A 15233-nucleotide genomic window follows, 5' to 3' on the forward strand; every position below is an offset into this window, starting at 1 on the left:
TCTGCTTGCTGAAGGGACAACCTTCTTCTGCCACCTGCTGGAACCACACAAAAAAATTATCATGACAGTACAGATTTTCGAAAAAAAAAAATCTTAAATTGACACACGTTTTCTGCAACGATAATAAGCAAAGTATTGCTTATGAATGCTTGTTTACCGTGAAGATCTTTGGTCAAGTACAGTTAGACAGGGTATAATTTACCTAAAGCAATCACCATGTTTTCTATGATGTGAGAACCCGGACCGCCCTCAAATTGGCCCATACTTCTCCGCTATGCCTTTAACAAAATACTGACAATGGGCTTAATCATTTATGTAAAAGCATGCCATACATTTGCATAAATGTCACTAAGTAAGCGTTGACAGTGGGTTGTTTTGACATGTTGTGCATGCCCAGAAATAAATAGGCTTTTGGATGCTGTGCCGTCCTCTGCTACGAAATATGTTGAAAATGGAACACCAAGTGCCACAAGCATGACTTAATCCAGGTTGTGCAAAATCCCTTCTTAGGCCCTTTTAGTTATTACAAGACTAATTCTTATTTCTTAAGTAGAACAACATGCACATTGCTAGAGTAACTGTAAAATATTTCAATGCAAAGACAATGAATATTTTTTCAACCATGCCAAGTTGGAGAGCTGAGAGCTCAGATAAAATATGCTAAAATTATTTTTTCCTGACATCGCATTGTTTTTAGTTTGGTTCCTCATTCACATTCCCAGAAATGTATGTATTTATTTATTTATCTCATCTCATCTCATTCTCCGTACCGCTCATTCCTCATGCTGGTGCCTATCTCAGCTGTCTTCGGGCACAAGGTGGGGGACACCCTGAATTGGTTGCCAGCCAATCGCAGGGCACACAAAGACATACAACAGTCACTCTCACACTCACACCTAGGGACAATTTGGAGTGGTCAATCTGCCTGTCATGCATGTTTTTGGAGTGTGGGAGGAAACGGGAGGACCCGGAGAAAACCCACGTGTGCAAACTCCACACAGGGAGGCCGGACCGGGACGCGAACCGGCAACCTCTGCACTGTGAAGCCGGTGTGCTAACCACTCGACTACCGGGCCGCCCCTTATTTATTTATTTATTTACGTATTTATTAATTTTGTTCCCCATGCTTTTCTACTCAAGTGCAGCAAATATTATTCTGAAGCCAAACAAATTTAAAACATTCAAAGTCGCATTTAAAGCGATTTAAGGGTCGGGAAAACAAACATCCTCCTTGCAACATAAATTTATATTTTTACAGCTTTCTTTACCCCAGTGTCTTTGTCAAGTGGAAGCCATTCACCCATATGGCATCATCAGCAAAATAAAAAAAAAAAATAAAAATAATAATAACAATAATAATAACAATAATAATACATTTCATTGATAAGCGTCTTTCAAAACTCTCAAGGTCACTTTACAGTCACATGATAAGTTTTTCTGTGGGTGAGCAGCGGCAGCCACACGTGCCAGCGTTCACTCAACCATGAAGTAATTCCAAAGAAACTACTGCATGGATATTTTCATTTGCAATATAATGTTTAGACGTTATGCGCTCCATGTTTGTTTCAACCCACCAATGGCCTCGCATTCCTTATGTGTCCACTCGAAAAATTAAAATCTAAAAGCTTCAAGTTGTGACTTAGAGTGATGCCTTTGGAAAAGATGACACAGAAGCATCTGTTGCTATGAAAAAAACAAGTGTGTTTACAAAAGCTTTTTGGGAATTGAAGCTTTAAGAGCAGGTAATTCAACGGTTTGGGAGATTTGTTATGTTGACATACACTTCTAACCAATTTCCTGAAAGAGGGCACATGCAGTTCAACCTGAGTGCCGAAAAGCTTATGGCAAGCCCATCTTTAACAGCTAATGTATGTTTGTCAGTACAGCCTTAAATGTAAGTGGAGTTTTGAGAAGAGTGCACTGCTTAGGAAATACCACAAGACTAACATATTTGCCATTCTATGAACCCAGAGAAGGACAAAGCACCTGAATAAAATTGGATCTTCAATTTATATTAGCGAATACATAAAATCTATATCTGTGAGAGAAATAAAGGGACTACTTTTCAAATGGCAGTTTCCGATTTCACACAGTATATTATCGTTTACAATAGTACAATGGTGCCTTGATAATTTTCTGACATGACTTTAGGAGTTTTGGGAACATTATTATTATATATATATTTTTTGCTTTTACCTCCGAGAACAAAAATCTCGGTAATGCAAAACGCAGGTCCACCAGATGGAGGGACACAATCAGAATCAAAATCATCTTTATTGCCAATCATGTAGAACACACAAGGAATTTGTCTCCGGTATAAAACGCTGCACTAGTATCATCAAAAAAAATGAGAAAAATGGAGGCACTATACAGTTCTATTTGGGTTACTGTTTAGTGAGTGAATGGCTTGGGGAAAAAGCTGTTTAAATGTGTGCTGGATTTGGTGTGCATGGATCAGTAGCACCTGCCTGAGGGGAGTAGCTGGAAAAAGTGGTGGGCAGGGTGCGGAGGGAATTAAATGGAAGCATTACAACAACATATTGCTTATTTTTATTGCTTATTATTATGTATTAGTTTTTATTTATTATAATGTAATCCCTTACATTGCAATTCATAATGATTAATTATATATTTGTATTTAGTACAACAGCATGCTCAGCTATTGTCCTTAACCCTTTACGGACGATAGTGCCAAATTCGGTACACTAAAGATAAATGCTGATATATATAGAGAAAATGAAAGGTAGCAAAAAATACTGGAGGCTGTGGACATTGAAGAGCGGGTTACAAAGCAAGGAGAGCACCTCAACCTCAATCCGGTGCGGCAGTGGGTCCAGAGTGGCAGGAGGCCACCCTGGAAATGTGTAATGGGACGCTCTGCTGCTTCCAAAGGACTTTGGAGCAAATTTGCTGTGCTACGCATGAAGGATGCTGTGCTGCAGCATGCTTGGAGAGAACCTGCTATTGGGGAAGAGAGATGGCAGGTGGTGGTGCCAAAATCTCTTCGAGAGGCGGTGCGGTGCTGAGAGCATGCCATAGGGGCACTGGCTCAGGACATCTTGGCCGTGCAAAGACGCTCCGACGGCTCTGCCAAGTGTTCTACTGGGGACAGCATCGACACGACGTAGAAGACTTCTGCCGGCGCTGTGAGGAGTGTGCGGCAAGAGACTTGAAGTCTCTTGCCGGTTGCCTAGTTGCACGAACCACTTCAGGCGTTTGGGAGACATCCAGGCAGCTCAGAGGACCAGCCGGGGCTGGAGTTTTCCCACAGACGGCGGAATCGGCTGCAGAAAGTTGGAAGTCTGCAACCTTGGAAACCTTTTGCAAAATCCTCTCTCAAAGTTGTCATGAGTTTGACCGATTATATTTCAGGTTGAATTTGGAATGATTTCTGTTGGCCTCATTTTCTTTATATCACAAAAAAATGAATACAGGTGTTTAAACATTATGCAATTTAAATGTGAAATATAATCGTGCTGTAGCGGGTGGATCACTTAGTACTGTATGTGGTGCATTCATAACTGGTGGGATTTTGCCTCTTTTAGGTCCATATGGTTTGCTATGACTGAATGATGCACTATAGTATGTGGGTCCCAATGCATGTGTACTGTCTACCAAGAGTTTACAGTGGCAAGGGCTTATCTGCTGGCTACTAAATATTCATCTGGGAACATTCTGTTGCATTTTAGTACCATATTTGCCAATAATGACAAATTGGTAAATAGACGTAATATCAATCATGAAATAACCACTTCCTGAAAAAAACAATAGTATAAAACAAAGTTTGTACAAGCAGACTCAAAAACAATGGATTTGTAGGATTATGTAAACGGGGCTGTAGTTTCATCTTCCAAGAGGTGACATTAAAAGTCAGCAGAGCCGCCATATCGACAACACTGTGCTTTGAGATTAAATATTCAGGTGATTTGAAGGACAAAGTGGTTAAATCTGTCATTGATGAGTTGTTTTATAGTTGACAGCCACGTTTGAGCAGGCAGAGCAGTTTGGGGTTTAAATATTTGCGATAGACAGTTTTCAACATAAAAATTTCCATTCAGAGATTTTCATTGTGCACATCTTAAAATGTCAAACCACAGGCATAAAAGGGCCAAAACAAAGAATAAATTTTATAACAAACACACTTATCAGCCAAGGTTTTACTGGAATGGGATTATTGAACATTTTATCAATCCCATTTTGAACAGTGAATCTTTAATGTAGCATTAAAACGCTACCATCCTATTATCATCCTATTTTACACCCACGTGATCATAGATTACAAAATAAAAACAAACTAAGAAGTGTAGCCTTGATAACAAAAGATGACACAATTGAAGGGGTTGTGGGAGGTGTTTGAAAATGTATGATTGATTGACATTTTTCCATCTAAATTCTCCGAAAATGAGATTTAAACACAACATATTTCAGAGTGTAAAAGTGCTTTCTGTGTGTTGTAAAGTGTTTTCAGTTTTGTTGTTGTTGTTGTTGTTGTTGTTTTTTTTTTTTTTTTTTTTTGGGGGGGGGATAAATTGGCACAGAAACCACAAATTTGCTTCTTGCAAATTTTGAAATATCTTTTGGAGCTGTTTATATTGTCTACAACACTCAAGACCACCATCTAGAAGACTTGAGTTGAACCGCACCAAACAGATATAATAAGACACAATACAATACATATTGATTTATATAACACCTTAACAACAGCTAAATTAAGCTAAAGCGCTTAATATGGGCAGCTATCATATACAGGAAATAAAGCAGTGACAAAGATAGGAGAACGCACCAGGGAGTAAAACCAAGATCAAGTCGGAATCCTGCTGAGTCGAATGCCAAAGAGTACAAGTGAGATTTTGGCACATCTAATAATGTCTGGTCAACAGACCTGAGACATCAGTAAGGTATGTAGAGGTGGATGAACTTGGATAGGTAAGGAGGAGTGAGGCCATTTAAAGTTTTGAAGATAAATAATAAGATCTTGAAAATATATCTAAAATGTACAGGGAGCCAGTAAAGGGCTAGAGGAGTTACGTGTTCCTCTTACGAGTACCAGTCCAGATCCAAGCAGCAGCATTCTGGACCAGCTGGAAACGCTTAATGGAGGATTGGCTGACTCCAAAATAAAGCACATTACAGTAATCGAGCCAAGATGTGACAAAGGCATGAATTACTGCTTCAGGTATGCATGAGAAGGAGAGGTTTTATTTTAGCCAGCTGGCGAAGATGAAGGAAGCTGGATTTAACAACAGCACCAATTTGTCGGTCAAGTTTGAAGTCACTGTCCAGTATAAGACGGAAGTTTGAGACTGTTGACTTCAGATTAGGAGCCAGGGGGCCCCAGTCTACAGGATGAGATGTACATGGGCCACTGGGACCAAACAGTATCACTTCTGTCTTCTCTTCATGACGACACACATAATGACAGTTTGACAAGTAAGGACACTTAATTTGTTGGCAACCGGTTCAGGAGTTCCTCCACCTACTGCCCAAAGACAGCTGGGATATACTCTAGCATGCCGGTGACCTATGTGAAGATAAGTACAGTGAGACCTCGGTTTACGAACCTCTTGGCTTTTCGGTTTACGAATGTTACATTTATTAAAATTTTACCTTGGCATACGAACTATTTTTCAGGATACACACGGCGCTGACACAATGAGTGATGTGTCGTTCGCGAACGAGCCCGTTCTCCTAACAAGAAAATGGTGGCCCCTGTTTTCTTCCTCTATTCCCCGCCTCCAGTCTTCGGCTAAAGCCACGCGATTGGTCAAGAACGCAGCAGTGGGGGATGGGTTACAGACAGAAAGAGAGTAAGGCCGTTCTCCAAAAAACAAATGCCGTCTTCAGTTAAAGCCACGTGATTGGTCAAGAACCCAGCAGTGGGGGGGGGGGGGGTTTAAACAGTAAAGAGACAGGCAGACAGAGAGTGAGAAAACACACACACGAAAGGGCGATGACAGAGCTTGAAACAAAAAAAAGCGTGAGAGGGTGAGAATAGTGAGAAAATTGATAGAAAACAGTTAAAATATCCCATCAATCAGTCTCCACAAATAACCCGCACAAGTCATCTGTACACTTGATGCAAAAAGCTATCAACCCAGCTAAACAGATCACAATTGATGAAGAACTAGTTACAATTGTCACAGAAAAAGCACCTACAAGGGATCATTCCTCAAGATGGTGAAAGAAGCCCATGTTCCTCATCAAGTGTTTAATGCTGAGGAAAACGCACTCCATTCCATCAAGCCATTAACGACCATCACAAAGGTAAATAAAATGACTTTATTGTAAAGTACAGTTTATTTATTTAATACTATAGCACATTTATTATACATAAAATAAGGTATATTTTGTGTAGTATTAAGGCTTAGAAAATTAGAAAGTAGAAAATTATGTTTTATGGGGACCTGGGAATGGATTATTCTCATATTAATGGGTTCCTATGGGAAAATGGGAAATTATTTTTTGGGATACACAGCTTTCGCCTTACACACTCTGTCTGGGAACCAATTAAGTTCGTAAGCCAAGGTCCCACTGTAGATTAGAAATTGTTTGGATGGATGCACCAAGTTGTCTTCTATTTTTCCTCTCTAAAAACCTTATATAAGCCTCAAGTAATATGGTATATGCTTTGTCTTAATTGTGCCCCGCTCAGTGCTGTGAATTCTCAACCTGGTGGAGAATGGAAACACTGCTTTGAGCCAAGGTAGAGTGACGTCATGAGTTTTTGTGTGACAAGGATGACTGTTGAAGTGTTACATAAACATGTGAATCTTTGATAATGGTGGATATACCCAAAGATAATATCATTTGTGATTTGGGTCGGTGTGTGACACCACAATCTCCCTTAAAGGACAACCGACGTCACTTTTTTGTTTTTTAACTGACATCAGAAAAACGTTTCATAGCATCTAAAATACTAAAAATGATGATATTTTTAGTCAAATGCAAAACACAAATAAAATGACTTAAAGTGTCCAAAATCTGCAAAAAATTGAGCTGCGAATTGGGCATTTTCAGAAAGTCCTGCTCCCAGTTTGTGACGTCACGCCAAGACGTCTTGCATTGCTAGTGGCAAATTGGGCATTTTCAGAAAGTCCCGCCCTCAGTTCGTAGCGTCACGCCAAGACGTCTTGCATTGCTAGTGAATCAAAACAATGGCTTCAGATTCGGAGAATATGCTTTCTCGTTACACATCCAGTTATGAATATAATTCAAATAGTTCTGAAGAGGAAAGCATACATGTTTGCAAACGATTAAATACTTTATTTGTGCCATTTTGAGGCAACATTGGGGGGAAATCTCATACTCAAAAAAAGAGGCACAAAATGGTGACCTCCTGTGGCCACCTCCGTTTCCACAGGCTGATAAATTCCTTATATGGCACTTGGACGCCCTCTTCTGGCCTTCTGGCGGCTTTTGGGTGCAACACGAGGTCCCCAGACCAAACAAGTACAGCAAAATAAATTGACGTGATGGAAGGACCGCTACAATGCGTCTTTTTTACGGTCAGGGACGGTCCTTTAGTGACATCACGTACGGACTCGTCACCAACTCAAAAACAAGATTTCCTGAATATTCAGCGCGAATCTTAAAACGTAAAATATAGTTATATGCGGTGGAATCTTCGTAAAATATGCTCAGTAGAATTCATTTGAAGCCATTTTACAAATTATGGACACAACTTGTCCGGAGACGTCGGTTGTCCTTTAAGTGCACAACAAAGCTCTATTATGAAACCACGTTATCATTCAGGAGTTTACATCGCACTTAGGTTCATACTTTAAATTGATAATGTGTTTAATCCTTTAATTATTGTTTCATCATTATCATTACTGTCAAAGAAGCTGCTCCAGTGTTCTCATCAAAAACATGTTTCATTGAAAAATAACAGCTGACAGAGCATTCATGAGATATTGTTCATCTATTACAGTGACACGACCCATTTAAATCCAACTGTTCCATTTCCTTTCTTCCTCCTCCACATATCATAGGGGAAAATCCATTTGTGAAGCAGCCAGCACATTGTCATGGATGGCTCCAAGCTCCTCACAGTTCATTGTACTGCAGTGCTCATCTTTGATTTCAGTTTTGACGACACTCCACTATACAGCCAGATTTAGAAATGAAAGCTTTATACTATTGCCCGTCTGTATCGCTGCTCTAATTAGTTCCGTTTTTTTATCTCCAAACATGAGCATTGGACAAGACTGGATCCATAGATTTTGGCCCTGTAAACTTCTGAAATAATCTGTCAGGATATCCTCCTCTCATGATGAAATTGTCAAAGTTTTCAGAATTAACTAATTGTTAGGAGTGAAAAGTGAGCACATAATTTACAGCGATAGAAATTGTGTTTAATTTGATCCCTGGTTGACAAAAAAACACTGCCTCATTCCAACAATACCTTTCACTGTATTGTGCCGTACTAAAGTTATTCAGTTTAGTTATTCTTTTACATTTATAAAAGTGAAGGATAAATTATTTCAACTATTGGGCAATATCTCAACTTTCAGACCACCTGGCAATAGTCCAATCTTTTGAATGTCAATTCCGATATTTTGACTTCATAACGCTCCTCCAAAATAAAGTGCCTTCCAGTTTCAGCCAGTGACACAACAGTGTGACTCAAATGAAATCAAAAGCACACCCTGTGCATCACCACTAATAGTGTTAGTATTGATGAAAAAGGCTAATCATTTTGGCTTTTTTTTTTTTTTCGTGACAGCTACCACAAAATCTTTCTCACATTTAATTTGATTGAAAAACCTTTTTACTGGGACGGGGGGGAAAACAGCCTTGCACTGGAGGTCGATAAATGCCAAGAACCTACCCAGCATCTGAGCAGTACATTTACAAGCTAAAAATATGAACTCAGGGTCAACACGTAATCAGAAGGTGGGTGCGTCTTTCATATCAAAAGGCGGCTCCGCCCCAGCTGTCAACTCGCACGTGACAAGTTTGGTGTCATTAGTCACGTGAAAGCATTGCGTAAATAACGCCTTTGTGTAAAGCTTTGTTGCGAAGAATTGTAGCAATCCTGGACTTAGCATATCGGTACTGGGCTCTTTATTTGTAGAATGGTGGTAGAAAGTTACTCTCAGGGAAGTGACACACAGCGTGGGAAATCTGTCAGGCTGAGGTTCACATGAAAGCTGCGGTATACACCTGTAACGCCACAAATGCACACCTCATGCGTGTTTTTCAAAGATCTCCTCTTCTCCTCGACTGTAATTTTGTTTAGTGTCTTCTTCGGCTGAACACAAGCCTGTGGTGGGGTCTTTTTCGGTCGCATAACAGCAAAAGTATCGTTGAAGACGATCGACGTGTGCACTCATAGAAAGGGGGTGTGGAAATGTAGGCTGGCTGGGGCGCTGTTCGGTCGTGTGCTTTGTAGTTCTTCCTCTGAACTGAACTCCGCTAGCCATGGTGAGGGGTGTGTATCGCGAAAAGTAGTGCTTAATTCAAGGTTTAATTTTCATAAATTTAACGTTCGTAAACCGAAAAGTTCGTAAGGCAAGGTTTTCGTAAACCGAAGCCCCACTGTAACTGCTTGGAAATTACTAAAAATGTGTGGGCTTTTGACTGTCAAGAGACTTTCTGTGCACAATAATTGAATAATTATGCCATTAGCCACAGTGCTGCAGAGCTATATTCTGCTCTCTGTGGTGCTGATGAAGGTCAAGTTTAAATGGATCCAGCTTTGTTTGACTTCCAGCGACTTACAAAAGATTCACCCCACATTGCTTCTGGCCTCCATTGAAACACTCAATCGTGAGGTTTTGCATAGCCTAGGGAAAAGCTTTATGAAAATTAATGGTTAAAATAAAACTTCCCATCCCAATCAATTATGTTTGAGTCCACGTTTTGAACATATGGCTACTGGACATTACAGGACCTTTCGATGAGGTTTTAATGTCTTACCCCCCACACTCGTTATGACTGTTACATTACTTAAGTTTTCCTCCCGGGAAGTGAGAAATGTGAATCTTGTTTATGTGTGTCCTGTGATTGACAAGCGATCATTCCAGGTTATACACTGCTTCTTAGTTAACTCGGAGAGGCTCTAACTCACATCTGATAGGAACCATGATGGATGGATTGTACGTTACAAAAAATAAAATAAACAATCAATCCCTTTTTTCCCCCAAACATTCCAGTTTAGCACTATCTTCTTGTAATCCTGTTCAGGCTCAAACAATCATGCACTTCGCTATGGAGACGTTGTATATTGAAGGGTTCAAATAGAAATATTCAATTCATTATTATTACAATTTATAATGCTTGGTTTCATGTTTCAAACCAGATAATGTGGTGGGCTATGAAAAACGTTATTTCACAGAGAAGTGAAATTGCCTTTTTTCTCCATGGCTATGAAACGAACTACTGTAGTAGCCCAAATAATGACATGTCCGTCTCATAAAATAGCTAGTTGGAAAGCATATGCCTTTTTTTTCATTTTGTTGGAAATTTTCTGAACTGTTTATGAAAAAACATTTGGGCTTTCAACATGCCGGTAGTACAAATTGGATTTTATGACACATTTTTTGGTTTTGCACACTGAAAATAATTAATTTTCTCAGACAAAAATAATGAAAATGCAGCCCACATACCCCAGGCTGCTGTGATCGTCATCCAATTAATTCACAACCTTGGACTGATTTATGCATTATGCTTCAACAATTGATCTTTTTCCCTCGGAGTCGAACACTTAAGTATAACATACAAAGCATCTCAAATTTTCGATATGTTTTTTTAAGTGTCTCAAACAAGAAGGCGCCAGCAGGCACTGACGCACAAACACTGCAGAACCTCACAGGCAGATTTTTTTTCTTGATTCCATCCCTTTTCAACACACGTTCTTTCAAGTGAAATTAATCAGCCTCTTTATCACTTAGGCGGCGTCATTACCCAGAGACAAAGTGCAAAGTGAGCACACTAATCGGCCAGTGGGAGGGGCCCCTTTGGTCTGGATAAGCCACGTTTTCTTCCTCAAGATGATTTACAATTGCATTTGTGAAGCGAGCAAATGAAAACTTGTGAAATATGCTCAATTCCTCCTCAAACATTTTTCACAAAATTTGTGGCATTGATACATAATATATGGTCACAAAAGAACACAACGTACACAGTAGGAATACTCAACGCTGTGCCTACATTCGGGTATCAGTGACGTGCAGTCAGGGGAGGCAGGTGAGGCCGTGCCTCACCTGTCATCACTGAAATATCAAATGAAAAAATAAATTAAACAGTTATATTTATTTAGTGATTTGTACTTTAAAGTTCTTTTCCATTTAACTTCACCATTTTTTGGATTATTTTTCAAAATCGCTGAATTTTCACATTGACCGTTCAAATACTAAGTAGAGACGAGCGGTGTGGAAGCAGCCGGCTGAGCCTCTTCATCGATTGCGCAATGACTATGCGAACTGTGCTGCGTGCTCTGCACTGAGACCGCATTGCTGTCCCTCGCTATTAAAGTGTTCAAACACTTTTAGTATATGAACTAAATTTCTACAGTTTAGCTGGTGTATATAATGTAGAGTCACTTTACATTATAAACACTGTACTACAGTGTGTCTGTGTAAGCTCTGAGTCGTACAGGAATGGTCCATCGATGAGAAGGTTTCTTCAGCCGTCATCTGTACAAATTTGAAGGTTTCGGACGTTTCGCCTCCTATCCAAGAGGCTTCGTCATCGAACTAAAGTCTGACTGGTTAACTGTTGCCAATCAAATGTTGAATAAGCTACTCTGTAATGTTCACATGTTTGTAAATCTGACTGTGATGACGTCAGTGCCTCACCAGCCATGAACCTCACCGCACGTCACTGTCGGGTATTATGTCGAGTTGCCTTTGCGGTGGCGTTGACTTTCCACAATCTTGTCTCTTCAATGTGTATTAGTGTAACAGTCCAAGCACAGCATGTAATTACGAAAACAGATGTCATTTCTGTGCCTAGAGTGTGGTGATGAGCATTTATGAGGCCTCCTGTACAGCACTATTGCTCCCGGTAGAAATAAGCCGGCTTTCATTTCTTTCATAACTTTGCTGCTGTGAAATGTAAATTTCTCCACTGCGAGACTAATAAAGGCAAATCCAATCCAAAACATCAATTCAATCAAAACAGCAGTGCAAAAAAATTCAGAGACTCTCGCATCCCGTTGAACATCATGGGAATTAACCAATTAAGGCCTTCTTGATTAGTGCTGCTTTTTGTCACTTATGAGCTCAAATGATTTCATTGAGATGAGTATTCACTTCAAATGGCCACAAACAATAAATAAAGTAAATGATGTACCTGTTTTCCACATGAACTGATGATCCATATGAAACACAATATCTGTTCGGACGTGGATGAGTAAGAGCGACCAGAGGACGAAGAAACAGAAGTAGTTCCCAGTTCCCCCTGCCCAGGCAATGACCCCAAAGTCATCCTTTAAAGTCATAGTCCAGACCATTGTTTCCTCTCTTACTCCTGTGGGGAAACACAGAAAAGTCATCAGAAACTCACTTTCAAGTCCAGAAGGTGCAACAGAAAGATATGCACATTGTGATGCTTCTTAAAGAGGCTCAGTGTCTTTCATCTTCTTACAATTTTACATCGTTGATTCATCAACCCTGACATACAGATTTTACATATTGCCTGCCCTTCCTTTGTTAAAAACTACCATAAATCATTAGTCAAGGCCTTTTAATGTACAACACAAGTGAAAAGGTGTTGAAGAGACTTAAATTATAGTGCAATACAAGGGGTGCCTTTTTATTGTCCCTTATTTATTGCTCTCAGCTACTACACTGATTCCAGTCCTAATAGTGTTAGGAGGGATTAGTCCTGGATTCACAGGCCTTCAATTGTGTTTTACCGACAGATATGACAACATAATTTAATCCGCATGACCTCAAAGGACTGAAAAAAGTCCCACATTCCAAAATTTTCATTTGTTATATCTTATTTTTGGTTGGTTAGTTTGTTAATTAGCAGGTTTCCACATGGAACTACATGACTTCTGCAAAATGTGTGGAACTGTAGAGGATTGTTGCATTGATCAGTGTAAGGAATGGCACAAAATATCTCCATGATAATATTATTACATTGGGAATGGTGCTCCGCCAGACCAAGATGTACCGGCAGCTTAAATACTTAGAAGCACACACAGACGGATGATCAGATAGATAGGAAGAAAGATGGACATAATTATCATGGAGGATTTTTTTTTATGCCAACTGTATAGAAACAGTTTTCTTATCATGTACAACACAATGTGAGTTCATACAACTCACGGTAGTCGGCATTACCTCTCTTTGCTTTTTCATCTTAACTCATTCACTGCTATTCAAAATCAGAATCAGAAAAAAAATGGGAATTGAAAATATCATGTAGAGTGCCATTCCCGAATTTTTTTTTTTTTTTTTTTTTTTTTTTTTTTTGTTTGGGTGCCGATAAAGTGCTGGCCATGGCCTCTGGCAATGTTTTTTTTCCTTTCCACAAGGGGGCAGCAATTCCTTTTTTTCCATGTTAGCACGTTGTTCCAACTTCAGCTGCTGTTTATGTCCCATATAAACCAATATGTATGAATTGCATTGTATTTTGGACAGCCACCCTCATTTCAAGCTCATATAACTCCAGAATCTTATAATGTAGGAACTAACAAGAGAGTCTAAGGTTTCTTACGCTGCATTGAATGTTGATGTAAACCTGAAACTCAATATTCTATGGATCCTGGAATTCGAGTGCCAATGACAAAAAAAACCCTGGCACTGGAGTGGACACATTTTTGCATTCTGGCAGTGAATCAATTATGTGTACTTTTAACACTACAATCTAGTGTGCAGTAAGAAGTAGTATTTGTTCTGTAGACTAATCACATAACCTTCAATTGGACATTTATATATTTATTTACCACAGTCATGCAAAGTCACAACATAAATATGACAGAGATGCATGCAGCTCCTGAACTGCAGGTTTCCCACCCTGATCTAAAGTGTTGAAGATAAAATAGAATGTCTCAGCCAGCAAATAATGGTTCCGAGTTCCTAAAGGATACTGGGATTACTTGATTAAATGTCTGATTGTCTCGGATATCAAAACCCATCTTGAAGAGCCACATATGGTGTGTGAAGAAAACAAAACAAAGAAAAAAACGGACAGAATATTCGCTTAATTTGACTTGGGCAAACCTAATTGGATCGTTGTTTAAGTTGTGTTTAATGGGGATACTACAAGGGTACAGATGGCTTGTTTGCCAGATGTGAGTTTCCAGATGCCAAACTGACAGACTGATCAATTTTCCTTTGAATATGATATGACGTTATGCAGTTAGAGGCATCATTGGCCCCGTGCAACTTCCAAACAATTTTGTCGTACAAAACTTCAAAATAAAGCAATTTTGGGAGAGTACTTTCAGAATATTTGCCTTTTTTAGGAGTTGGTGAGCTAGCGGCTAAGGATCTGTATTGCGTGCTAAGTATGTGGCATCTCCACAAAGATATACCAATACAACATAAGAAGATTTAAAATATCACTTTTCTTAAAATCTACAATTTGGAGCATTTATATCGTGCGAGCTTGGCCTGCAATCTGTCTTCCTGCCTGTCAGTATCAAGGCGAAATAGAGGCTATCATGAAAATCTGTGAAAAGAAAAGCTCTTAACGGCTAGATATCTGGGTCAATGGAACTGTGCCAAACACTCAGTAGCTCCGGGAAACCTGGCGTAGGGCAGCATGGCTCAGATGCTGCAGTGCCTCCTGTTAGATAGCCCGTGATGTGATGGAATGCAATCTGCCCGTCTGTCTCCTGCGGTGCTTGTTTGTGGCTCAGAAGCTGGATTTGGCAAACACATCTTGGATCTATCATAAGAGGACAGATGCGCTTTGCTCAACCGAATTCTCCATCACAGGTGGTCTCGGGAAAGGATGTTTGATTCCATCGATTAAAATGAATGGGAAAGGCTAATTTAATAAGGAAGGATTTTGAGCACTCACCAACCTGTAAGTTATCCAAAGGGATCATTTTGTCAGATGTGACAACAAATCATTTGGAGCTATTGTCTTCTCCAATTCAGTCACAATTAAGAGATGATTTATTTCATTTTGAGTCCTTCACAATTTGAAGAATGGATTCTTTACGAATGAGACAAGCATTGAGAAACACAACTTGGGATGACATTTCCACTTAGAAAAGTACAAACTCAACGCTACGGACTTTACCTATTAAAAAAAAAAACATGCTCACA

General features: G+C 39.6%; 1 protein-coding gene across 3 annotated transcripts in view; it reads right to left on the reverse strand.

The window, feature by feature from the left end:
• Positions 1–15233, reverse strand: part of thsd7ba (thrombospondin, type I, domain containing 7Ba) — a 261993-nt gene that overhangs the window by 187085 nt on the left and 59675 nt on the right. For all 3 annotated transcript variants that reach the window (XM_089002333.1, XM_089002331.1, XM_089002332.1), the window contains exon 3: positions 12298–12474. In XM_089002333.1, the coding sequence (XP_088858459.1) occupies positions 12298–12457 (160 nt within the window). In that variant the 5' untranslated portion in view covers positions 12458–12474. The remainder of the gene's footprint in view (positions 1–12297; positions 12475–15233) is intronic.

Source organism: Hippocampus bargibanti, linkage group LG08, assembly GCF_051943395.1.
Source record: "Hippocampus bargibanti isolate YZ-2025 linkage group LG08, ASM5194339v1, whole genome shotgun sequence".
In the NCBI taxonomy this organism is placed as follows: Eukaryota; Metazoa; Chordata; class Actinopteri; order Syngnathiformes; family Syngnathidae; genus Hippocampus; species Hippocampus bargibanti.